This window comes from Cervus canadensis, chromosome 5 (genome assembly GCF_019320065.1).
Source record: "Cervus canadensis isolate Bull #8, Minnesota chromosome 5, ASM1932006v1, whole genome shotgun sequence".
NCBI classification, from domain to species: Eukaryota; Metazoa; Chordata; class Mammalia; order Artiodactyla; family Cervidae; genus Cervus; species Cervus canadensis.
This window is the reverse complement of record NC_057390.1, coordinates 65,913,316-65,939,027: the sequence shown is the minus strand read 5'-3', so window position 1 is coordinate 65,939,027 and position 25,712 is coordinate 65,913,316. Positions and strand designations below refer to the sequence as shown.

The window sequence follows — 25,712 nt, the reverse complement described above, 5'->3', positions numbered from 1 at the left end:
TGGGGTCGCACAGAGTCGGACACGACTGAAGCAACTTAGCAGCAGGAGCAGCAGCATATTTCAGGCATGCAAGGAAATAAGTGGTCCTGCTGAAGGAAACTTCAAGTCCCATCTGGGTATGTACTGAACAAGTTTTCCCAGTGTTTACATCTATAAAAATAAAAACTAGACATAGAATTGATGGGATTAATGAACTAAAAATTTAAAAGCCCTATTCATCTTGTAAAGAAATGCATTTCCTGTAAATTGGTGCAACCACTAATTGGAACAGTATGGCGGTTCCTTAAAACACTAAAAATAGAGTTCCCATATGATCCAGCAATCACACTCCTGGGCATATACTCAGAAAAGATTAAACACTATAATTCAAAAAGATACATGTACCCTGATATTCATAGCAACACTATTTATAATAGCCAAGACTTGGAAGCAACCTAAGTGTCCATCTGTGGATGAATGGATAAAGAAGATGTGATACATATGTACATACACACACAAACAATGGAATATTGTTGTTGTTTAGTCGCTAAGTCATGTCTGACTCTTTGCGACCTGAGGGACTGTAGCCCACCAAGCTCCTCTGTCCATGGGGTTTCCTAGGCAGGAATACTAGAGGTGATTGCCACATCCTTCTCCAGGGGATCTTCCTGACCCAGTGACGGAACCCATGTCTCCTGCTTGGCAGGAGGATTATTTATCACTGATCCACCTGGGAAGCCCCAGTGGAATATTACTCAGCCATAAAAAAGAATGAAATCATGCCATTTACAGAAACATGGTTGTACCTAGAGATTATCATACCAAGTGAAGAAAGTCAGAGAAAGACAAGTATCATACAATATCACTTATATGTGGAATCTTAAAAAAAAAGTATACAAATGAACTTAATTATAAACTAGAAACATATTCAGACCTAGAAAACAATCTTAGGTTACTAAAGGAGAAAGGTGGGGGGAAAGGATAAATCAGAAGTTTGGGGTTAATAGATATAAACTGCTATATTTAAAATAAATAATAAAGAACAACTGTATAACACACACATGTATTATATATATATAAAATATATGGTGAATCACTTTGCTATTTACCTGAAACTAACACAACATTGTAAATCAATTATACATCAATTAAAAATGCATTCCCTGCCTTAAAGATCAATAAATTTAAAAAAAAGCATTCCCAATATATTTTTACTTTTTGTCAATTTATCCAATTTTGTGTTACATTTATATTGTTTTAATTAGTTGTATAAAGCTAATAATTGTCAACCAGAAGAAATTTTTTAAACACTTAGAAATTTATACTTATAAGACATTAAAAACTAAAAATTAATTAGCTTTTAGTGTGAAGAAATAAAATGATTCAATCGATGAAAAAAAAAAACAAGTATTTATTACTATAGGATAAACTTCTGTGGGGGAATTAGAAATAAGCATTCTAGAAGAAAAAAGAATAGTTGTGAAATTCTTAGTTGTTGGAGAAGAAGTTAGAGTATTTTTAAATGGATGATGGCGAGTATTTATATTCTATTAAATATATAGTAGTTTGTCTCCATTCTATACATTAAAAGGAGTGATGGAATAGTTTCACTTTTAAATGACAGTATTTATGAGATGGCATAAATTATATCTTTTGTAATTATTTGGACTTGTGATGAAAATTCTTATATGTCAGCTTTAAAATGTATGAAGGAATATAGGGTTTTTAAAAATGAACTTAGTGATTATGTTAGTGAAAACATTTGAAGACTACTATACTAATTCCCAAGAAATGCATGATATTTCACAGATGCTCCTAGCAGAGGGTTGGCTGAAAAACTGTTGATTTTTCCCATTGTCTAATCTCTGACTTCTTGTTAAATCTACCAGGACTATTTAGGAAATATTTGCCAAAAAGCACTTAAACTCTGAAGTTTCTAATGAATTGAAGCTATGGCTGCACTCAGTAGTTTATTTAATGATCATGACCATGAATCATATTTTATGACTCCTCATTGCAGTACAGCTGAAGACTGAAGCCTGCTCTCAGAAATACCCTCTTGGGGGAAGACAGTCACTGGAAGGAAGTCTGAGAATGGGGCAAGTAGACAAGACAGCATGTCCAATTATAAGCCAATTTCCAAGAATGGTTTAGGAAGTGGTGGGCAAAACTGTAATTGCTGGGCTATCTTATCAGGGGCATGGGGCCTGGAATTTGAAAATTAAGGTATATTACACTCAGGAAGAGAGACGTTCAGGAGGTCATTTGAAAGGCGTACCACAGGGCTCTATCACAAGTGAAATCTATGGAGAAGGTGACCATATGTTTCTGTTTGCTTGACAGTCCAGGTAATATCTGTTGTCCTGGCATAATTATTAGTAGTCCCTTATGATGCTGTGATTTATAATAAGAAATATATACTTGGTCTGCATCCCTGCTTCTGGCATACAACTCCTAAAACCATTGGAATTTCCTAAAAGATAAGAGCAATAGAAGTGTCTTGATAATCACAATAAATCCCTTTCAACCATATCTGAGTTTATATTAATGAAGTGACTTTTGGAAAATTCCTAAGGATGAAGGCTGGTTGTCAGAGGAAACAATTGTGTGATTGGAGGATTGGAAATTTCAGTCACCCTGTCCCCTTCCCCACCCACTTCTTGGGAGGAGATCAGGGATGGAGGTTGCGAGTTGAATGATTGCCAATGGCCAATGATTCGATCAATCATGCCTATGTAATGAAGCCTCAATAAAAACTCAAAACTTGGGGTTCTAAATTAGTGAACACCCAGCTGTAAGACAATGATGTGAGAGTAGATGCTCTAAGAGAGGGCAAGGATGCTCTGAGCCCCTTCCCACATATTTTGCCCTATGTGTCTCTTTCATCTGACTGTTTCTGAGTTATATTCTTTTATAATAAACTTATAAGCTAATAAGCAAAATGTTTCTCTGAGTTCTATGATCTGCTCTAGCAAATTAATGGAACCCAAGGAGTGGGTCACTTAAACCTTTGATTCACAGTCAGTCAGTCAGAAGCACATGTGACAACCTGAACTTGTGATTGGCATCTGAAACAGGGGTTTCAGTCTTGTAGGACTGAGTCCTTAACCTGTGGGATCTGATGCTATCTCCAAGGAGACAGTGTCAGAGTAAAATTGAGTAAAATTGTAGGACACCTAACTAGTGTCAGTGAATAGATGGTGAGTGGAAAAACCCCACACACTAGAACTGGAGGTGCAGAATCATATCCCCCTTTTCATTTCCAAAGTGTTTCAAATATTCTGTAAATTATATGTAATTTATATAGTATAAATTTTTATTCTTAATATCTGTACTTATCTCACCATGGGCCAGTCAATGGACTGGTATTCATCTACAGAACACACACTCTAAGCATCATAATTCTAAAGATTCAGAATAAGACTTCTAGGAGGGCATCCTAACTGTGAGTGTTTGAGTGTTTGCTCAGGCAATCAGAGCTGAAGTTCTGAGACCAGAGTCCTAGAGTTAATGCCTGTGTGAATGAGATATAGCTTCCTGTTGTTCCCTAGACACAGATCACATACCTAAAGTAAACATCCAACTAAGAGGTTATGGACTGATGGCAAAAAGATCTCAAGGATACATCTCAACAACTGAGCCTGAATGCTGCAACTACTGAAGCCCACGTGCTTAGAGCCTAGAGCCTGTGCTTTGCAACAAGAGAAGTCACAGAAGCCTGTGCACCGAAACAAATAGTAGCTTCCACTATCTACAACTAGAGAAAAGCCCAAGCAGCAATGAAGACCCAGCAAAACCAAAACAAATAAACAAAACAAACCATGCCATGCTCTTTTCAGGCCAGGTGTTGGCCAGGCAAATGAGTGTTGGCCTCCTTAGAAAGGATTAGGCTATGTTCAGTTCTGAGCTTCCCTGGTGACTCAGAGGGTAAAGCGTATGCCTGCAATGTGGGAGACCTGGGTTCGATCCCTGGTTGGGGAAGATCCCCTGGAGAAGGAAATGGCAACACACTCTTGCCTGGAAAACCCCATGGACGGAGAAACCTGGTGGGCTACCATCCAAGGAGTCACAGAGTCAGACACAACTGAACGACTTCACTTTCACTTTCTTTCAGTTCTGAGCACTAAGACTGTGACGCCTGATGGCAAGAAGCAGGAGCTGGAATCTGGCACCTCCCAGGCTCTCCAGGAGTTTGAGATCAACTTGGAACTCAGAGCTCCACTAAGGAAGCTGAATACAACAGGAGCCAAGAAGATGAAGTTGGTGGTGGTCAGAAAGCTATTGCAATCTTTGTTCCCATTCCTCAACTGAAATCTTTTCAGAAAACCCAAGTCCAGTTAGTATGTGAACTGGAGAAAAAGTTCAGGGGGAAGCATGTTGTCTTTAGTATCCAGAGGAGAATTCTACCTAAGCCAACTCAAAAAAGCTGTACAAAAAAATAAACAAAAATATCTCAGGGGCTTCGCTTTGACAGCTGGGCACAATGGGATCCTGGATGACTTGGTTTTTCCCAAGTGAGATTGTGGGCAAGATAATCCAAGTCAAACTGGACAGCAGCCAGCTTCTAAAGGCTCATTTGGATGAAGCACAGCAGACGATGTGAAACACAAAGTTGAAACATTTTCTGGTGTCTATAAGAAGCTCATGGGCAAGGATGTTAATTTTGAATGCCCAGACTTTCAGTTGTAAACAAAAATGACTAAATAAAATATTCACAATTTAAAAAAAAGAGTAAGTGACTCAATAAGGATGGGACAGGGACTCTCATACTGCTCCCCTTAACTACTTCAGGAACCTCAGTCAATTATGTACTTGTCAATTATAACAAGTACATCTTAGTTCAATTCTTTAATGTGTCCATTTCAGTGAATACAACAGGTTTTCAAAATGAAAACACCGAGTCCCAGTTTAAGAAGGCATCTGGCTAGGTGTCCATTAGCTTCTCCCAACAACCCATAAAATACCCTAAAGAAGTAATTTGATTCTCTCCCCCACACTGAGTGACCAGGTGACTGTCCCCTCCAGCTCTGGAAAAAGACTGGAGGTTTATGTCTGAAAAGGGTAAAACAGAGGGTATCTTCTCTGGAAAATACACAGCAAAGTGGAAACCCAAAGTACAGCCCTGAAGCTGAGAAGATTAGGGGACGGTTATTTGGTGCACACTGGCTCCTTTAGGTCTCTTCCCCAACTGGATCCTCCAACACAGGTGACCAGGTCTTCACCCACCAGGCAGGATATTAGAAGTGTCTTCTCTGAGAAAATCTGATCAGCCTAGTTTTAAAGAAATGGACTCTAGATATTTAATATTAGATAAAGAGATCAAGTCAATCAAATAAATAGTAAAAGACAACTTGAGGAAGCAGAATATATACGGAAAAGAAAACTTTTAAAAAATCATTAATATTTGAGGAGATATTATGTCTATGAAATAAGAACAGGATTATACTAAAATGTGTAAAGAACAAAAAAAGAGCTCTTAAAATTTAAAATATGATAAACAAATATTTAGTGAAATAATTGAAAGCAAGTGATGAGAAAATACTCCAGAAAGTAAACTCAACCCAAAAAGAGAAAGAGAGAAAAGAAAAAAAAAAAAAAAATTAACATAGAGAGATGGAAAATAGAAGAGCAAATTTAGGAGGAGAAAACAGAGTGATAAAATCACCAATGAAATAATTTAAGAAAAATTTCCAGAACTGAATGATGTATATTTTCAGAATATTACTAAGGTCAAATAGAATATCCTGTAAGGAAAGAGAGAGAGGCTGATTCACTTACAAAGAATCAGAAAGGTTTTATACTGCCCAAGTACAAACCTGGAAGCTAGAGGATAACAGAGCAATATCTTAAAATTTCTAGGAAAAAAAATGTCTATCTTAGAATTTCATAGTAGTCAAATAATCAGTCAAGTGTCAGAGTAGAATAAAAACAAGTCAGGCATAGTAATTTTCCAAAAATTTACCTGTGTGCATTGTTCTGGAGAAGGTACTGGAGGTACACTCCATCAAAATGAGAGGATAAACCAGGAAGAGGACACGGGATAGAGAAAAGAAAGGCTCAAATATAGGAGAAAGGCAGAGGGAATTCCTAAGATGATGGTGAAAGGAGATCATAGGATGGCACCTAAGCCAAATTGAAGTAAATCAGAAGGTTCCTAGAAAGAAGACAAAATTGATAGAAAACCTAATGTGAATAAACATCTTGACAGTTGGTTAAGAATTTGAATTAGTAAGAAGGAAAAGCTAAGGAAATGAAAAAAAGAATACAATTATTAATGCTAGGAAAACCAAAAGGTTATGTGAGAAAAGAAATAATCATATCATATAGCTCATCTGTGAATAGTGTTTGAAAGTGTTAGTTACTCTGTCCTGTCCAACTCTTCGCAACCCCATGGATTGTGGCCTGCCAGGCTCCTCTGTTCATGGGATTACCCAGGCAAGAATACTGGAGTGGGTTGCCATTTCCTTCTGCAGGGGACCTTCCTGACCCCAGGAACGAACCTGAGTCTCCTGCATTGTGGGCAGACTTTTCACCGTCTGAGCCACCAGGGAAGCACCCTGTGAATGGTGTTTACTTATTAATAATAACGTAAACACTATTAATCTAATCAAAATTATGATATAGTTATACTGGAAGATGGACATGGGAAGGGTAATTAAACTTGGAGGATGCTGGAGGAAAAAAGAAAGCAAAGTTCTTTCTGTACCACAGTGGGAAATCAATAGATTAGGACAAAGAGTAAAAAGTCTAGAAGTAGCAATAAAGACATATTGTTTAAACACATGGAGCTAACAATCAAAATAATCAGCTAAGAGAAGTGAAAATAATTAATTCCTGGAAGGGAGAAATAGAGTAAGGTGGAGGAGACTGCTGTTTTTCACAACAAACTAGAGAGAACTTGATGACTCTTTAAATTATGCCAAATATAACTTTGACATAAATGAAACCTTAAAAAGAAAATTCAAACAAATAATAAAAAATTATAATTTAACACATAATAGAAGCAAACTTCCATGAGGTAAAGAAATACCTGAATCTGCAAGCATATTTAAAATAAATTATTACGTAGATAAGGTTTCCCCAGTGGCTCAGCAGTAAAGAATCTGCCTGCAATGCAGGAGACACTGGTTTGACCCCTGGGTCAGGAAGAACCCCTGAAGAAGGGAATGGTTACCCACTCCAGTATTCTTGCCGGGAGAATACCATGGACAGAAAAGCCTGGCGGGCTACAGTCCATAGGGTCTCAAAGAGTTGGACACAACTGAGCGACTTAACATGAATGCATGTATTACATAGACCTATCCTTGTGAATTTAAAATTTTAAGGATAAAGATTCCTACACTAAAACTTATTGCAAAGAGACAAAAGTGGGGACGGTTTTAGACTCTTCCTCAACAAAGAAATTAGAGGACAATGGAGAAATTTCTAAAGATTTGAGGAAAAAAATTGTATCCAGGAATTCCATGGCAAACCGGTGCATCTTCTCTTTCATTTTTTTTTCTCTTTCACTTTTAAAAGAAACAAAAAGACATTCACAGATAACTTTTAAAAGCATATCATTTAAAGATAACCTTTAAAAGCATATCATTCTTATATTTCCAGCTGAGACATGACTCAAAAAAACCCTCAAAGATTATGTTATAAAAGAATACTTTGGTGGTATTTAAATAAAGTGAAAAATTTTATCAATATATTTTAAAATTGTGGTTTCAAAACAATTCAAATGGGGAAATCTATTACTGAAAGACAATAATTTCATAATAGTAACAACTAACATAAGGTGAAAGCTTTTTCCTGGAATTAGGAATCTCTGGTTACCTTAGCCTCTTTTTTGTTTTTTTTCCCTTTTAGTAGTCCAACACCTGTGTAAGCAATTGCCTATATTTAATATCTCCTTTTTGAAATACTTAGCGTGGTTTCTGCTTTTCTAATTGAACCTTGACTTATACAGTTAGTAAATGACAGGGCTGAGATTCAAATCCAGAAGTTTGACTCCAGAGCTTATACTCTTATTGTTATTTATATTATTCTAAGCTCTTAAACACAAAATAAGAGAAAAACTGAACATGACTTTAAATAACCCTTGGGATAAAGAGGGACCAAAAATTGTAAAATGTAATTAGAGTATTTAGATCTTAAATAAAGATTAGAGAAAAATTAAAACTTCTGTGACACATGAAAGCTCTATTTATTGAAATCAAAGCTTTTAGCTTTAAATAGTTGTATTTTGAAACAAGAAAGAAAAAGCAAATATACCAACTATTTGTCTAAATAATTAGAAACATCAAAATTAAGTAAATAAATAAATATAACATAAAATAAACCAAGGAGTAGCCAAAAGAAAAATGGAATATAAATACAAGTAGAAAATATGCAGGTCTCATGCCTGTTTTTGCTTATCATTTTATAGAATCCTCAATGCCTGGCAGACCTCAGAGGTCTTTCTATATAGTGGAAAAAGTTGATTTTAATGAAGTATTTTCTCTATCAACTAAAACTAGTCACACACATATCCATAGGTTATATACATGCGTACTGAAAATGACAGGGAGAATATCCATCTAACTGCTGTAGAGTTGACTTATGAGTGGAGTTAAGAGGTGGAGAGCGTGGGATCAGACCAAGAAGGATAGAAGGCAAAATATACAGGCAGGGTGAAATCACAGACTGTAGCCCGCCGGGCTCCTCTGTCCATGGAATTCTCTAAGCAAGAATACTGGAGTGGATGGCCATTCCCTTCTTCAGGGGATCTTCCTGACCCAGGGGTCAAACCCGTGTCTTCTCATTACAGACAGATTCCTTACCATGTGAGCCACTCAGAGGGAAGCCCTCTGAATAATGAGATTAATTATTTTTATTCTTCTTCTTCCTTCTGCTTTTCTTTTTCTAGATTTTACAAAATGATCATGTATTATTTTACCTAGAAAAAAAAATTTAAAATAACCCTTCATCAAAAATTCTAAAAGCCTAAGATCAAAGTGGGGGAAAGTGTTTTCTATGTACGTGACAACAGGTTTAATGAACATAATATATAAACAGCTGCACATCTAATCTAGTCACTCAGACAATTTCTATCACACATCTCTCTAATCATTTTATGGTATTTATCATTATCCAACATTTTTCTTGACTTTGCTTACTTACTGTGTTTTCCTTACCCTGATCCTAAGGTAGGCTCTTTTACAAGCAGAAAATTTGTTTATCTTGTTCCACATCATATTGCCTATGCCTAGAACAGTGCCTAGTATATGAGAGGAGTTCAGTACATACCAAATGAATAAATAAAAGAGCGTTTTCAACCAGTTCTTAAAAATGAATGCCCCAACAGAAAAATTAACAACATATTTTTAAAATGAAATATACATAACCAATAAGTTTTAGGCTATAAATTCTGTAAGGAACAGAATATGTCAACCTATTTGTCATTATATTTCCAGTTCCTAGCATAGTTTTGGCAAGAAATAGGTGCTTAATAAAACAACAAATGAATAAATGAGTGAATGTAACATTAAAGAAAAAATTTTCATGACACTTGTCAAAGACAGTAAGGAAGACTTATTCAAGAGGAACTACTGCAATTAAGATTTGGTGGTAGGGGAGAGAGACTAAGCTCAAATCCAAACCAACCAGGATAAGTGTAGGTTTATAGTCAAGGAGCAGGTGGGGATCAGTGGATGGAAAATTACTAAGAGGAAACATCAAGGCTAGGGGGATTCTTGCTGATCAGACTCAATAGGATTCTTGCCCTAAGGCAGCTTAAGGTGATAAGATGTTAAGAGTGAAGGATAAGGAATTTGACCAGATATCCAGAGTAAATATCAAGGCTGAGGGATTTTCACTAAACTGACTCAGCAGAATTTTTGCTAAACCTGGACTAGTTGGGTCAAAGACAGAGCCCAAGATCAAAGTCTAGTTAAAAAAAAGGACTCCAAGGCACTGACTCAAGTCTGGTCAAGGAGAGTTTTTATCAAAGAACGTCTTTGAAAAAGTCTTCACTGACTTTGGAGAAGACTCTTGAGAGTCCCTTGGACTACAAGGAGATCAAATCAGTCAATCCTAAAGGAAATCAACCCTGAATATACATTGGAAGGACTGATGCTGAAGCTGAAGCTCAAATACTTCGGCAACCTGATGCAAGGAGCCGACTCATTAGAAAAGACCCTGATGTTGGGAAAGATTGAAGGCAGGAGGAGAAGGGGACAACAGAGGATGGGATGGTTGAGGGCATCACCAGCTCGTTGGACATGAGTTTGAGCAAGCTCTGAGAGGTGGTGAAAGACAGGGAAACCTGGCGTGCTGCAATCCATGAGATCATAAAGAGTCGGACACGACCAAGTGACTAAACAACAACAACAGTGACTTAAATAATCCCATGGACAGAGGAGCCTGGTGGGCTACACAGTCCATGGGGTTACAAAACCGTTGAACACAATTTAGGGACTAAACAGCAACTACTTAAACGATGACAATGAAAACAATGATTACCATCCCAACCTATCAAAATGTAATAGATAGCCACTATGGAAAGCAATATGACGTTTCCTCAAAAAAATTAAAATTAGAACTACCATATGATCCAGCAATTCCACTTTCTGGTACTTAATCTGTAGAAAATAATAGAAACACTAATTCAAAAATACATATGCACCTCCTTGTTCATTGCAGCATTATTTATAATAGCCAAGCTATGTAGACAACCTGTGTTCACTGATGGATGAACTGAAAATTATGGTATATATACACAATGGAATATTAATCAACCATAAAAAGAAGGATATCTTGCCACATGTCACAATGTGAATGGACCTCAAGGGCGTTATGCTAAGTGAAGTAAGTCAGACAGAGAAAGACAAATACTGTGTGATCTTTGCTACACATATATGTATATATCTCTTAGATGCACAGGACGGATTGATGATTTCCAAAGATGGGAGGGGTAGGTGAGAGAAAGAGTGAACTATTTTCTCCTTGTTTAAATAAATTGAGTTTTAACAGAAGATGAGGACTGAGAGCTATCTATTGGACATAGTAATGTGGAGAATTGGTAGAGACAGCAAGAATAGACAATTGCATTGAAGTATTTTGCTGAAAAGAGGTACAGAAAAATGGTAGTTGCTGGAGAAGGATGAGAATTCCAAGATAAACTGATGTTTAATTAATGACATGAAAATGAACTGCAGGAGAAGGGGAAATATAAGAGACCTAGAACATTGTTTCAGCTGCTTTTCATGCTATCCAAGAGGACTCTTATATTTTATTAATATATTATATATTAATATATACTTATAATCCCTTGAGATTCACTGGTATCAAACTTGGACTTTCAGACTAACAACATCTATGATGAAGGAATTCTGCTAAGAGAACATTTCTATGGTTAATCAGACTATTAGAGTTCAATCTAGTTAGGAATCATCAATCTAATAACAAGGATTGAATATGTTTCAGCTAATTTATTTTATTTTTCACTAAATTATGAATCATTTGTTCAAAGTATTTACTGAGCACTCGCTATGTATCACCAGGGCTTCCCTAGTGGCTCAGACAGTAAATAATCTGCCTGCAATGTGGGAGACCTGGGTTCAATCCCTGGGTTGGGAAGATCCCCTGGAGAAGAGAAAGGCTACCCACTCCAGTATTCTGGCCTGGAGGATTCCATGGACTGTACAGTTCATTGGGTCGCAAAGAGTTGGGCATGACTGAACAACTTTCAATTCACTTCACTTCACTATATATGTGTGGGAGTCAGTTGCTAAGGAAAGAAAGATGAATGTAAACCAATAATGACAGTACAAATTGATATGGGCTATAAATGGAGGTATAGTCATCCCTCAGAATCCGAGGTGGGTGGGTTCCAGGAACCCTCTCAGATACCAAAAATCTGCCAATGTTCAAGTGCCTTATATGAAATGTCACAGTATTTGCACATAACCTATGTATATCCTTCCAAATACTTCAGTTTAGTTCAGTCGCTCAGTTGTGTCAGACTCTTTGCGACCCCATGAACTGCAGCACGCCGAGCCTCCATGTCCATCACCAACTCCCGGAGTCTATCCAAACCCATGTCCATAGAGTCGGTGATGCCATCCAACCATCTCATCCTCTGTCATCCCCTTCTCCTTCTGCCCTCAATCTTTCCCAGCATCAGGGTCTTTTCAAATGAGTCAGTTCTTCACATCAGGTAGCCAAAGTATTGGAGTTTCAGCTTCAACATCAGTCCTTCCAATGAACACCCAGGACTGATCTCCTTTAGGATAGACTGGTTGGATCTCCTTGCAGTCCAAGGGACTCTCAAGAGTCTTCTCCAACACCACTGTTCAAAAGCATCAGTTCTTCTGCACTCAGCTTTCTCCACAGTCCAACTCTCACATCCATACATGACCACTGGAAAAACCATAGCCTTGACTAGACAGACCTTTGTTGACAAAGCAATGTCTCTGCTTTTTAATATGCTATCTAGGTTGGTCATAACTTTCCTTCCAAAGAGCAAGCGTCTTTTAATTTCATGGCTGCAATCACTACCCGCAGCGATTTTGGAGCCCAGAAAAATAAAGTCAGCCACTGTTTCCACTGTTTCCCCATCTATTTGCCATGAAGTGATGGGACTGGACGCCATGATCTTAGTTTTCTGAATGTTGAGCTTTAAGCCGACTTTTTCACTCTCCTCTTTCACTTTCATCAAGAGGCTCTTTAGTTCTTCTTCACTTTCTGCCATAAGGGTGGTGTCATCTGCATATCTGATGTTATTGATATTTCTCCAGGCAATCTTGATTCCAGCTTGTGCTTCTTCCAGCCCAGCATTTCTCATGATGTACTCTGCATATAAGTTAAATAAGCAGGGTGACAATATACAGCCTTGACCTACTCCTTTTCCTATTTGGAACCAGTCTGTTGTTCCATGTCCAGTTCTAACTGTTGCTTCCTGACCTGCATACAGGTTTCTCAAGAGGCAGGTCAGGTGGTGTGGTATTCCTATCTCTTTCAGAATTTTCCACAGTTTGTTGTGATCCACACATTCAAAGGCTTTGACATAATCAGTAAAGCAGAAATAGATGTTTTTCTGGAACTCTCTTGCTTTTTCGATAATCCAACAGATGTTGGCAATTTGATCTCTGGTTCCTCTGCGTTTTCTAAAACCAGCTTGAACATCTGGAAGTTCATGGTTCACGTATTGCTGAAGCCTGGTTTGGAGAATTTTGAGCATTACTTTACCAGCGTGTGAGATGAGTGCAATTGTGCAGTAGCTTGAGCATTCTTTGGCATTGCCTGTCTTTGGGACTGGAATGGAAACTGACCTTTTCCAGTCCTGTGGCCACTGCTGAATTTTCCAAATTTGTTGACATATTGAGTGCAGCACTTTCACAGCATCATCTTTTAGGATTTGAAATAGCTCAACTGGAATTCCATCACCTCCACTAGCTTTGTTCAGAGTGATGCTTCCTAAGGCCCACTCGACTTTACATTCCAGGATGTCTGGCTCTAGCTGAGTGTGAGTGATCACACCATCGTGATTATCTGAGTCATGAAGACCTTTTTTGTACAGTTCTTCTCTGTATTCTTGCCACCTCTTCTTAATATCTTATGCTTCTGTTAGGTCCATACCATTTCTGTCCTTTATTGAGCCCATCTTTGCATGAAATGTTCCCTTGGTATATCTAGTTTTCTTGAAGAGATCTCTAGTCTTTCCCATATACTTTAGATCATCTCTAAATTACTTAAAATACCTAATACCATGTGAATACTATGTAAATAGCTGCTGGCCAAGGTACATTCAAGTTTTGCTTTCTGGAACTTTCTATAATTTTCTTTTCTGAATATTTTCCATCTGTGCTTGGTTTAATCCTCCAGTGTGCAAGCCTCAGATATAGGGGGCCAAACGTACATCTAAAGTGCTGTAGTAACAGTAAGTAGCAGGACAGCAGAAGGCATAGTTGAAAGATTTACAGGGCAACTGAAGGGAGAAAATGGTCTTAGATCTACAGTAGAGCATTGGACTGGAAAATATTGAGAGATTCTTGAAAATTTGAGCTTTATAAAAACAGCGAATGCAAAAAAAAAAAAGTCAGTGGTAAATATCTGATTTTAAAGTTGTTGACTTTAAATAGAGTGAGTTGACTTCTATTCTTCATACTGTCTTTGATGATTATATAATTACTTTTCTACTCAGAAAACAAAACCAAAAACCAAGAAGTCTTTTTAAAGAAAATAAGTGGTTGTTACTCTGTCCCTTCTGCTAAACAAGGGTTCTCAAACTTGAAAATGTATCAGAAATCACCAGGATGGTTGGTGAAAAGAGATTGTCACCTCTGCCCCTCCCTCCTATTCAAAAGATCTGGGTGGGGCCTGATAATTTGCATTTCTAATATGTTCCATTGGACTAAAAGATGGCAACATAGAACAGCTATGTGGTGTCCAGAAAATGACTGGGTTTTGAGGTCAGTCAGATTGTAATTCTGGTTCTGCCCTTACCAGGCTGTGTGTAGCAACAGTTGACATACTTTAACCCCAGTCAGCCTGTTTCCACACTGATAAGTGTCTTGTGAAGCCTGCATGATATGATTAAATATCCACTGCAGTGCAGGCCTTAGTTAATGTCCTTAAATAATGTTGGTCCCCTTCTCTTTGACTTCCTGTAAGGAATTAACCACACATTGGCCATAACTGGGTTTTACTGTGACATGGTTTAGCCATATCACAGGCCAAATTATTTCCTCCAAACCCGACAAACCATGTGCATTCCTCTGCTACTAACAAAATTTTCATTGTTCATTTACAAAATTGGGGAAAATAGTATTGATAGAATAGTATCTACTTTGATATAATAGATCATAGTATCTACTTTGCAGAGGTGCAGATCAGCATCCATAAGGATTAAACAAGGTAATACGCGTTAAGTCATAATTCAGCAATTAGCATGTGGAAGATACATAGTAAATATTAGTTTCTTTTCCCTTTTTTAAAAACAATTCACTTATTTATTGGGCTGCATTGGGTCTTTAGTTGTAGCATGTGGGATCTTCATTGCATCATGTGAGATCTTTCTTTGTGACCCAGGGACTCATGGGCTCAGTAGTTGCCCGGAGGCATCTGGGATCCTTAATTCTCCCAAGTGGAATCAAACTTGTGTCCCCTGCTTTGCAAAGCTGATTCTTAACTACTGGACCAGCAGGGTAGTCCCTCCTTTTCCTTTCCTTTTAATTGGCTGTTTCTCATTAGTATCTCTTAGAGCAAGTTCAAAATGGTCTATAATACCTCAAAACAATCTTTCCACCCTAATCAGAATGTTTCTGTGTCACATTTAATTTGAACTTGATTATTTGGTTTATTTAAATACTGGTAAGGACACACTCTATATAAACTATCATATTGGATGTTCAAGGAGATAAGTAGACGACTGTTACCTGATTCTGAGTAGAGGTGACAATATACTTGAAAAGTTGAATTAGAAATGCAAGGCCAGGTAGGACAAATCATACTTCTCTAAGTGTGCTAGGAATTTTGAGATTACAGTGGTTGATCTGATTATCTTGCACTAAGAACTAGAGAATTACTAAAAGTTGTAAGAGAGCTATCGATTTTTGGCTGAGAAAATAGGTCCAGAGTTCTAAGTGGTCTAGGGGCACAGCTATGGAGTGGTAGAGGTTTCCTGTCTCCTGGTCCATGCTGTTTATAGATTTGCTTCTTACTTTAAGTAGGCAGTATGATGTTGCTAGTTAAGCACTGCATTCTACAGCTAAAATGTTTGGATTTGAGTCCTGGTTTTGCCAGTTATTATTTGTGTGACTTTGGGCAAGTCACTTATCTCTATGTTTCAGTGCTCCATCTATAAAGTGAAAATAACTACAGTACCTTATTTCATATTGTTGTTATGAGAATTCACTAACAATACATGTAAAGCATTAAAAATTGTGGTTTTGTCAGTATAACTGCCATTAGTCTCCAAGAGAATGGAAGACAAAAAATCCAGTCTTCTGTTTTTTCTTTCTTTTTCTTCTTTGTGAAACTTCTTCCCTCAGATTCTGATCAAAGCATCCAGATGAGCGCTCAATGAATACACGTTAGCTACCTTAATTCTACAAGATAAAAACACATTTTTGTATCTTACAAGTAAGACTTGGGATCTGCAGAATTCTGGCCTAGTCAGGTTAACAGGAAAGTCTAGAAAAGTAAAAACTGAGATAGCAACAGATTCTAGGACCCAACAGGTCTTCTTTAAAAAAGCCAAGATCAATAGGTGCAGAGAAAGATGGAGGTCAATGAATCTAATTTCAAATTAGCTCTCCCATCTATTTCAAGACCCATTCCAAACTTTCTTGGAAAAAATTTAGCCTTTTAAGGAAAGTGCAGAGAACATGCCTCCCGTGGGTTTGTTTCGAGGGAATGTCTTACTTAGCAGGTGCTGCGTTCTGCCCTGGAGGTGGCTGTGAGGATTTGTGAACTGAGGTGACAACATCGACTCCCTCCGGAAGAAAAGATGCTGTCTCTACACAGAAGTTTAACTACGATACTACTTGAACCACGATGAACAAAAAAGAAAGAGGAGGAGGACAACGGGGAGAAAGAAAAGAGGCAGGAAAAAAAAGAGGAGGAGAAGGAAGAGGAAGCAGCAGAAACCTCTGTCAATTCAGTCACAGTTGAGTTTAAAATTTAAATTTCACTTAAGAGAAACCAAGAACACCATCCCCCTAACCTTGTCTCCCCCACCCCCCCCCGCCGCCCCGCCCTGGAGCACCTTTCTCTACCTCCCTCAAATGCCTGCAGAAAAAATTCTAGGACTAATTTACAAGCCAAAAGGGCTGTCTCAGAAATAGGGAGCAGGTGGAGGTGAGAAATAACTTACATTCAGGGATTTGAAAAATCATGAATCTGGGGAGGATGGGAAAGGATTCGGCACTACTGTCATCCTCATCTATCAGGAAATCTAGTGATGGAGAAGGGTACCAAGAGGGGTCCAAATCTTCTGCCTTTGACAGATGCAAACCACACTGTCCACCTCCATTCTGCGCACTCGGGCGATAACTGGGTAAAATAAGCATCAAAACGGGAATATTGAAGAGGAAAGACATAACAGTCAGTTTAGAGTTCTCGTGTGGGCGGGGGTTAAATGAAGGTCAGGCAAAACCACGGCATCAGAAAAGGTGGAAGAATTAAGGGTCACCGTCAGACAAGCCCTGAAGTTTGGGGTCGAGCCAAGGGTTTGGGTCGCCTGGTAGCCTACGATTTGCTCCACACATTACGCTCTCTAAGTTTCTCAGTTTGAGTCTCGCCGGCAAATTTCCTGAAAAGTCACCGTCTTATTAAGGGTTTTCACAGTGCCTAGCTCAGAGCTGACCGCTGAGCCTGTTCTCAACATCTGTGAGCAAAAGCTGCTTTTGAAGTTGGGAGGAGGAAGGGCTCTGGTTTTATTATGTTAGGGTTAGCTTTGAGGTGTGGCCAGGCACCAACGGCCAGCGAAAATTTCCCGATCGCCCTCCGTCTTCCACCTCTGTCCAGGTGACGTCGGTAAGCCCCGCAGGACCCACTAGGGGCTAAGCGGCTAAGCTGCGTCCTTCAGGTGTCAGCCTCGATCCGTTTGGAAACCACAATCCCCAGAATCCCTTGTGCAGGGAGGTCAAGTAGCAAATAAGATGGCTCCAGAAGGGTGGAACATGCAGCAGGGTGGAAACCCTAGTCCCTGGCAGTTTCTTTACCGGATGTGTTTAAATAACCGAATCCCACAAATGCACCACCCAGCTAACCACCTCCGTGGCGGAGAAGGCCACCGCAGGCGCCTCGCTCGCTCCTCCAGGGGCATCCTGGGAGTTGTAGTCCAGCCGCTAAGCTGCAGCGAACTACCTTTCCCATGGTGCTCTACGGGTCGGGCAATATCAACGTTCTTTTCCAAAACTCTCTCCGCCCTGGGACCCCGTTTCCCCACTCCCCTTCTCTCCGACAACGCGTTCTCATTCTCGGCGACAGAGTGGAGGCCGCCAGGGGCCTCAGCCCCTGGCCCTGCCGCTCGGGGAGGCACTTCCGGCGGCGGTTCACTTCCTGGTTGGGTGGATGGAGCCGGGCGGGAGCGCGCGCGGGGGAGGGGCGGCGGGTCAGTCTCCGCCGGGCGCTCCGGGGATCAGCTGGCGGGCGGGCGGGCGCCGAATGCGGCCCCGGCTCTCGCTGCAGCGCCGCCTCCTCTCCGCGTCGCAGGCCGGCCCGGCGGCCGTGACAATGTTGCGGGGCTGGTAGCTGCGTGCCGGCCGCCGAGCCATCTCAAGTGGGTGCCGTCGGGATGCTGCTTCGCGGGGCGGCAGGGAGACCGGGGAGGAGGGGAGGCATTGCCCGCTGGGTCAGCGCTGCCCGAGGTGGCCCGAATTCCTCCTTTTTCAGAGCCCAGGGCAAGGGAGTCCCGGGTTCTGGGGCCGGGGACGCGTTTTCAGCCCCAGGGTTTTTCTCTCTAAGAAAATTCATGAAGCGTTTCCCCAGGATGGTGGCTTCTGCTCCCCCTAGGACTCAGCAGTTGAATTTTTAAGTGTGTTACTGATTCATCCTCTCTCTCTCCCTCTGTCATCACAGGTTTAAACTTACACGAATCGCTCTCTTGAGGAGGAGGGGACCGCCGCGCGATTGACACGCATATTCCTATAGGCATCCTCCCTCAGCCCCCACCCCCACGGCCGGATTCGGGTGGCTCCTCTCCGAGCTGAAATCCGAGAAGAAATCCTTGGATCTCTTGTTTAAAAAAAAAAAAAAAATCCAGAAACCGTCGGTATTTTGCTTTCCTGCTTCCTTTTCGCATGATGAAGAAGTTTTTCGACTCCAGGCGAGAGCAGGGCGGCTCTGGCCTGGGCTCCGGCTCCAGCGGAGGAGGGGGCAGCACCTCGGGCCTGGGCAGCGGCTACATCGGAAGGGTCTTTGGTATTGGGCGACAGCAGGTCACTGTGGACGAGGTGCTGGCGGAAGGTATGGTGGGACTTTTTCGGTGCGCCGTAAATTAAAATCTTGTGCTGATGCAGCAAGACTCTGGTTTCCAGTTGTTGAATGTATGAATGGCTTTTGCCCAGTTGACCCTCCCTTCTCCCTCCCCTTGCCCTGTAAATCCTTGTCCTTGAGAAATTTGAAACGGGGATTTCAGAGTGACAGGGCTTTATGGGGTGGGGGGAGTTTGCCAGAAATTGTTTACCTCGGTGGCCTTTTATTTAAAAAAAAAAAAAATTGACAAGACAGTTCTTGCCTGCCTCATCGAATTGTGAGGATCAGACGAGAAAAACGTATGTGTGAAAGTGCAAAGCTTCACGTCAGATGTAGGGTGTGGGGCTTGTGATCCTCCTAAAACTTGAAATACTGATGTGAGGGCTGCAGGGTGGGGTTGGAGAACCTTGAAGAGGGGTTTCTCCTCCTACCCAACTTTCCCTCTCCCTTGAGCAGGGCTTGGAAGGAAGAGAGGGGTTTCAGGGAATCAGAAGGTGTTTTTCCAAGAGCCAAGGCTCTTGGTGGCTTTGACTAGGTTTGTTTCCTGACCTAACTGTAATCAGGTCCCCAGGATACTGTGTGTGTGTGTGTGTGTGTGTGTTTTGCCAAAATAATTACTTGAGACTGTGTGTGTGTGTGTGTGTGTGTGTGTGTGTGTTTTGCCAAAATAATTACTTGAGAGTGGCATCTGATTTTTGCTTTTTCTCTGTTGGACAGGATGTTATTAGATCTACTATGTAAATTCCCTACATGTGTGTTCCTCTGTATATCTACAGACATGTAGATATATATCTTTATCCCCCAGGCTTTCTGGAAATTATTGCATGTCTCTTTTGGTAACCTTAACCTTGACCTTCATAATTATGCCAGACTCATACTTTTCACAGCCCATTGCCTGCCCAGTGTGCTTTTATTTTGAATAAAAGCAGCAATTTCCTTGGCATGAAGCTATTCAAACTAATTGGATGGGGCCAACCTGCTGTAGGTTGTTTTATCGGCTGACGGGATGGGGGAAGGGGAGGCCTATATTTATGCAGCATGGTAGGGGAACAGTTCAGTTGCTGGGGAGGGAGACTTTTTGCAACCTAAGGTTGGAGCAAGGGTCCTGACCCGGTCCTGGGAACTGCCTATCACGGTGAGTGTTGCTCCTGGTGGGCTTGGAGGAGGAAGAGGCTGTGTCAGGCTCTCAGCTTGTATCAGCATGGGATTCAGCTGGGCCCAGTTTTCTGGGGTTATGGCTGAAGTCTTTACTTTAAAAACAGTGTCTTAAAAAAAACATCTGGCAGTGGATATCCTTATGAAATTGTCGCTCTTTTCCATCCTCAGTGCTGCTCTAGCTGGACTTGATCTGGGGTCTGAGTCACTGTCCCTTTGGATCCCTCTCTGTGGGCTTCGGTGCAGGATGGGAGATGCTTCTATGCCCGCTGCCAGCTCCTCACCCTTGAGTGTGATCTATCTCATCCCTGTGCCAGAGCCCTGGCCCACAGTGGGATGGAGAAATGGAGAAGGAGTGTGTCTGTGAGAGAGAAATTGGGAGGAATGAGGGGGTGCCAAGCTCCTTCCTTCCCTCTCAACAGCCTTTGCTGACCTTACAGCCCAGAAACATTTTGTTCAGCTAGGATGTTGTCTCGTTAGAGAGGAGGTAACCCTAAGCGGTGCCACTTCTCAGTCTGAGTTGATGGCGAAGAGAAAAGGCAAATTTTCCACCTGTGCTGCCCTTTTCTTCCCCAGAATTCATCCCTGAGAACTGCACATCATGCCCTTTTATTTTTAAGTGGAATTGAGAGCTTGCAGCTCTGTGTTCATTCATTCGTTCATTCAACAAACAGTGATAGAGTGTCCGCGATGTACCAGGCACTGTGCTAGGTTCTGGGGAATATAAATTAAAACTAGATGCTAGAATTTACATACTACTTTGAGAGATGGAAAACAGCCAGTTAAAATGGAGTGATATGAGCCATCATGGAGATTAACTTAGGGTGCAGCAGCTTCCAGTTTTAGAGTGCCAAGAATTGCTTGCTGCAGGAAGCGACTGACTGAAGGATGAGTCGGAATTATCCAGGTTCAGTGACGGCACAGACACTCAGAGCAGCAAGAGGGAGGGCCATGGAAAACTTGGTTTGGCAGTGTTGCCCTCTTTATGTTCTTTGACTCTAATTGAATTTGAATTTGTGGCTGTTAGAAGTATATTGGGCTTCCCAGGTGGCACTCGTGGTAAAGAACCTGCCGGTCAGTGCAGGAGATGAAAGAGACATGAGTTTGATCCCTGGGTCAGGAAGATCGCCTGGAGGAGGGCATGGCAACCCACTCCAGTATTCTTGCCTGGAGAATTCCATGGACAGAGGAGCCTGGCAGGCTACAGTTCATGGGGTCACAAAGAGTAGGGCACGACTGAGTGACTAACACACATACACACACACAGAAGTATATAGCTATGGAGGAGCCAGTATACAAAGTACCTGTGAAGTACCCACCAAGTACAAAGGTACTACTAGGGAAGTACTACTAGGAAGAAGGAGGATATAGGGAGGTTTAAAGTATAATGCCTGCCTTTGAGGAGCTGCCAGTGAATTTAGGAAAACAAGACAAAGGCAGACTTTCACTCCTACAGTGAGGTGTTTACTAGCGCTGTCTGTGGAATCAGGCAGTGAAAATGAAAGTCGCTTAGTTGTGTCCAGCTCTTTGCGACCCCATGGACTATACAGTCCGTGGAATTCTCCAGGCCAGAATACTGGAGGGGGTAGCCTTGCCCTTCTCCAGGAGATCTTTCCAACCCAGGGATTGAACCCAGGTCTCCTGCATTGCAGGCAGATTCTTTATCAGCTGAACCACAAGAGAAGCCCAGGAATACTGGAGTGGGTAGCCTGTCCCTTCTTCAGTAGATCTTCCTGACCTAGGAATCGAACATCGGTCTCCTGCATTGCAGATAGATTCTTTACCAACTGAGCTATCAGGGAAGCCCCCAGATCCAGGTTCAAATTCTGGATCTGTTCTTGACCAGCTGTGAAACCTTGGGTAAGACATTTCCAGCCTGTCTTCGATCTCTCTGACAGTGGTAGTCAAAGTGTGACACCTGGGTCAGGAGCATCAGCATCACATGCAGTTTACTAGAAATGCAAATTCGGGCCTCACCCCAGAGACTGTGGCTGTGGGGCTTTAACAAGTTCCTGGAGAGATTCTGCTGCAAGCTGAAGTTTCAGAGCCACCGCCCTAGGGAGCAGTCTTGAAGATTAAATGAGGCGACGTATCTAAATTACTTAACATTTTTCAGATGTTCAATATTTGGGAGCTACTATTTTTCAGCCATATAGGCAGATAGTTAAGGAGGAGTAGGGGCAATGTGAAGGCTAGCTTGACTGCAGCTACTCCCCCCGCCCCCCAGTGTGGGTGGACAGAGCCAAATATTCTTTGCAGAGGCCTCACGGCTAAGGGGTCAAGAGATGTTTGGGGTAGCCATGCTCCTTTAAGGCCCCAGGTGCTGACCTAGGTACCCCTCCTAGCCAGAGGTGTCTCAGGCCGATGAGAGTTGTACATCAGGTGCCCAGGGCAGTGGCCAGGTAATTCAGGGAGGAGTGATGCAGTGGACTTCAAGCACAGATCCTGTTACCACCTCATCCCGCTGACCATCCTTCTTTCTCTCATGTGGGTTTGGTCTGTCCTTTATAGGGGGGAATCGCAGGAACCCTGCGGACAAGCTGTGGGAGCAGAAGACCAGTGGCTTCAGCCCTGCTCACCGCGTCTCACTCACTAGTCCTGGGGGGGTTGTCTGGGGAAGTGAAGGCTCTGCATCACCAGTTCAGAGGGTCTGGCTTTGTCTTGGCTGGCTCAGGGTTGGATATTGTTTCTCTAGCTTCCTCAGGAAAGATACCATGATGAGATACTAAATTCTGTCTGAGGTAAAGGGTGTGGGATGTCAAGGGAAGATCTGGTTTAAGCTTCCAGAACAAGCTCAATAGGAAAAGTGGAGCAATGCTCAAAGGAGGTCTGAGAAGCTATGCTTTATCACACCTCCTTGGCCGAACGAGGCCTTACACCTAAGCTCCAGGCTCAGGTAAATGTTGGCTACCTGCTGTGTCCAAAACAACATTCCAGAACTGCGTGGGTTTATATAAGGTGGACCAGGGGGCCCTTCAGGACAGTATTTTGACCTCCACTAAAAGAATTCAGGTCTAGGGTTAATGAGAACTACCCAGTTAAGTCTCTGTGGCAGTAAACATTGACAATTTGTCCTCCTTACAGTGCAAAGTAGTGACACTTAAAAAATACATGTGAAACCAGCTAAACCAACAAATGTGTGTGTATCTATATGTGTGTATGTCAGAAATAAGTATTAGCAGTATCAGTATGATGCATGTATGTATTCATTTAGGGAGTGTCAGTGCCTTCTCTGTATCAGGCACTGTATTAGATTACAAAGCTAGAGGATGAATGGAACTTGGGCCTGGCTCTTAAGGAGCTCATTGTTGTTGTTTAGTTAATAAGTCATGTCTTACTCTTTGTGACCCCGTGGACTGCAGCAGGCAAGGCATCCCTGTCCTTCTCTATTTTCCTGAGTTTGCTTAAATTCATGTCCATTGAGTTGGTGATGCCATCCATCCATCTTATCCTCTCTTGTCCCCTTCTTCTGCCATCAGTCTTTCCCAGCATCAGGGTCTTTTCCAGTGAGTCATCTCTTCACATCAGGTGGCCAAAGTATTGGAGCTTCAGCTCCAGTCCTTTCAGTGATTATTCAGGGTTGGTTTCCTTTAGGATTGACGGGTTTGATATAAACCAACGAATAATCCTAAGATAAGTGTCCAGCACTTAGCATGGTCCTGGGTATAGAGTACATGGTAAAAAGATGTTATGAGATGATAAAGGAGAAAGGCCCTGGGGCGGAGGGTTTCCAGATGAAGTGTCATTTAAACAGGAATGTAAATTACCCAGAGGTTCTCCATGAGGGCTACCCAAGCTTTTCCAAGCAGAAAGAATAGCATGTGCGAAAGTGTGGGGTGGGGAGACACTGTGGTGAGTTCTGGGAATACCAGCTAGTCTGGTGTTGTCATTTTGGTTGGTACAAGTTTCCCTTCCAGAATCAAGGAAAGAAGGACACAATGTGGTAGAAGGAAATTCTTTTACATTTCTCCCTGGCTGCGCTGGCTGCTCGCTTTCCCCAGAGGCCCTGGGCCTTCCGAGTAACCATTGACTAGCTGTCCAGTAGGCGTGCTTCCTTCTGTGCCTCAGCCCTTTGCCAACAGTGGGGCGAGGAGGTGGCTGGTGTCTGGGAAAGAGAGGTCCTGAAGCTTCAAATAGACGCAAGAAGCTTGAAGCTGAAGCAGGTAGGGGAGTGAGATGACCAGTGTTACAGGAAGGAATGGACAGGGGAGAAAGGGAGCATGTTTGACCAGAGCAGAAGGTGTGTTGGAGAGAAAAGAAAAGGAAATCAGGTCACAGAGAGCTTCAGAGGCAGGCTGGGAGGTTGGCTAGAAGCCTGTGAGGTCTTCTCTTGACGCAATCACCAATTTGACCCCTCCTACTTCAGATGTCTTTGCCTGCTGGGAAGTCTGGTCTTTTAGTGGCAACTGCAGATTTTCAGGGGGTGGTTTGTGAATGGTGTCTTCTTCCTGGCTTCAGGCATGATGACGGTTATAGCTTTGCTAAATATAGCCAAATCTAGAATTCAGAAATGAAATCCAGAATAAGCCATTGCGTGCTCAAAGCCTTTCCTTTGGTCTTTCTAACAAAGTCAAGCTCACTTAATGAGAGGTTGTGAAGAGAGAATCAGTTTCCCATGGGTTCTGAGTAGGAGGGTCTGGGAGGAGGCTATGCTTATACCTCAGGAGCTAAAGCTGCGGGTAGAGTACACAAGAAAATCTCAGTAAATACTAATAAAGTACACATGAAAACATACTCCTGCATCAGAGCAATCATTTTAACTTGCCGTCTTTGAAAGCTGACACTTCAGAAAGGGGACTAACTGTGCACCTTCATCTTGTCCTCTTCAAAGGAAGGATGCTTTCTGAGCTGCTTAAGAAATCTCTGTGACATCCGCATCTGCAGGAGCCAGACAGTGACACTCACAGGAATGGAATTGTCTGTTGAAGTAGCAAAGCCTCGCCTTGAGCCTCCTTTTCTGGAGCCATCTTCTGGTGTGTGCGGTGTGGTGGTGGGAGCCCTGCGGGGTGATTGGGAGACCTGGGTTTGTTGGTTCAGCAATCGTCCCTGAGCACCCACTCTGTGCTGGATATCATGCAGTGACTAAATAAGACACGGCTCTACCTTGAGGAATTCACACTCACAGAACTTCAGATACATGAACAAATAGCTCTAAATGCTAAGATGAGGGGTGACCAGGGCCAGGGGAACAGACATGGGGACCATTGATTTTTGGGTGAAAAGAAGTCAGGGAAAGCTAACGAAGGGTGATACTTGAAATGTGTCTTCAAAAATAAGAACTTATTGCTAGATGGACAGGGTCAACAGAACATTCTAGGCAGAAAGAATAACATGGCCAAAGATACAAAAACAGGAAAAATGCACTGCTAGCTGCGAGCTGGGTGTTTTGAGGCAACAGTGGTCCAGGACTGTGCGGTCCAGGACTAGTGGTTCAGGACTGTGTGGGCCAATAAAGTAGCCGCTAGCCACATGTGGCTATTAAAATTTAAATTATCTGAAATAAAATAAAAATTTAATTCATCAGGCCACTTTTCACTTGCTTAGTAGCTGCATGTGGCTACTGCCTACAGTTTTGACCAGCACAGATGCAGAAAATGTCATCATCTCAAAGTTGTAGTGGGCAGTGTTGGTTT

The 25,712-nt window shown here is 41.8% G+C and overlaps 1 protein-coding gene and 1 pseudogene across 24 annotated transcripts in view; both read left to right on the top strand.

The window, feature by feature from the left end:
* Positions 1-1,508: 1,508 nt before the first annotated feature.
* Positions 1,509-4,668, top strand: LOC122442493 (annotated as a pseudogene).
* Positions 4,669-17,909: 13,241 nt separating this feature from the next.
* AAK1 (AP2 associated kinase 1) overlaps positions 17,910-25,712 on the top strand; it is a 163,468-nt gene continuing 155,665 nt past the window's right edge. For 4 of the 24 annotated variants that reach the window (XM_043468987.1, XM_043468994.1, XM_043468992.1 and 1 more), the window contains exons 1-2: positions 17,913-18,229; positions 18,529-18,915. In XM_043468987.1, the coding sequence (XP_043324922.1) occupies positions 18,750-18,915 (166 nt within the window). In that variant the 5' untranslated portion in view covers positions 17,913-18,229; positions 18,529-18,749. Of the gene's footprint in view, positions 18,230-18,528; positions 18,916-25,712 lie in introns of all 24 variants that reach the window. The other 20 variants (XM_043468986.1, XM_043468985.1, XM_043469008.1 and 17 more) reach the window with 8 other exon arrangements.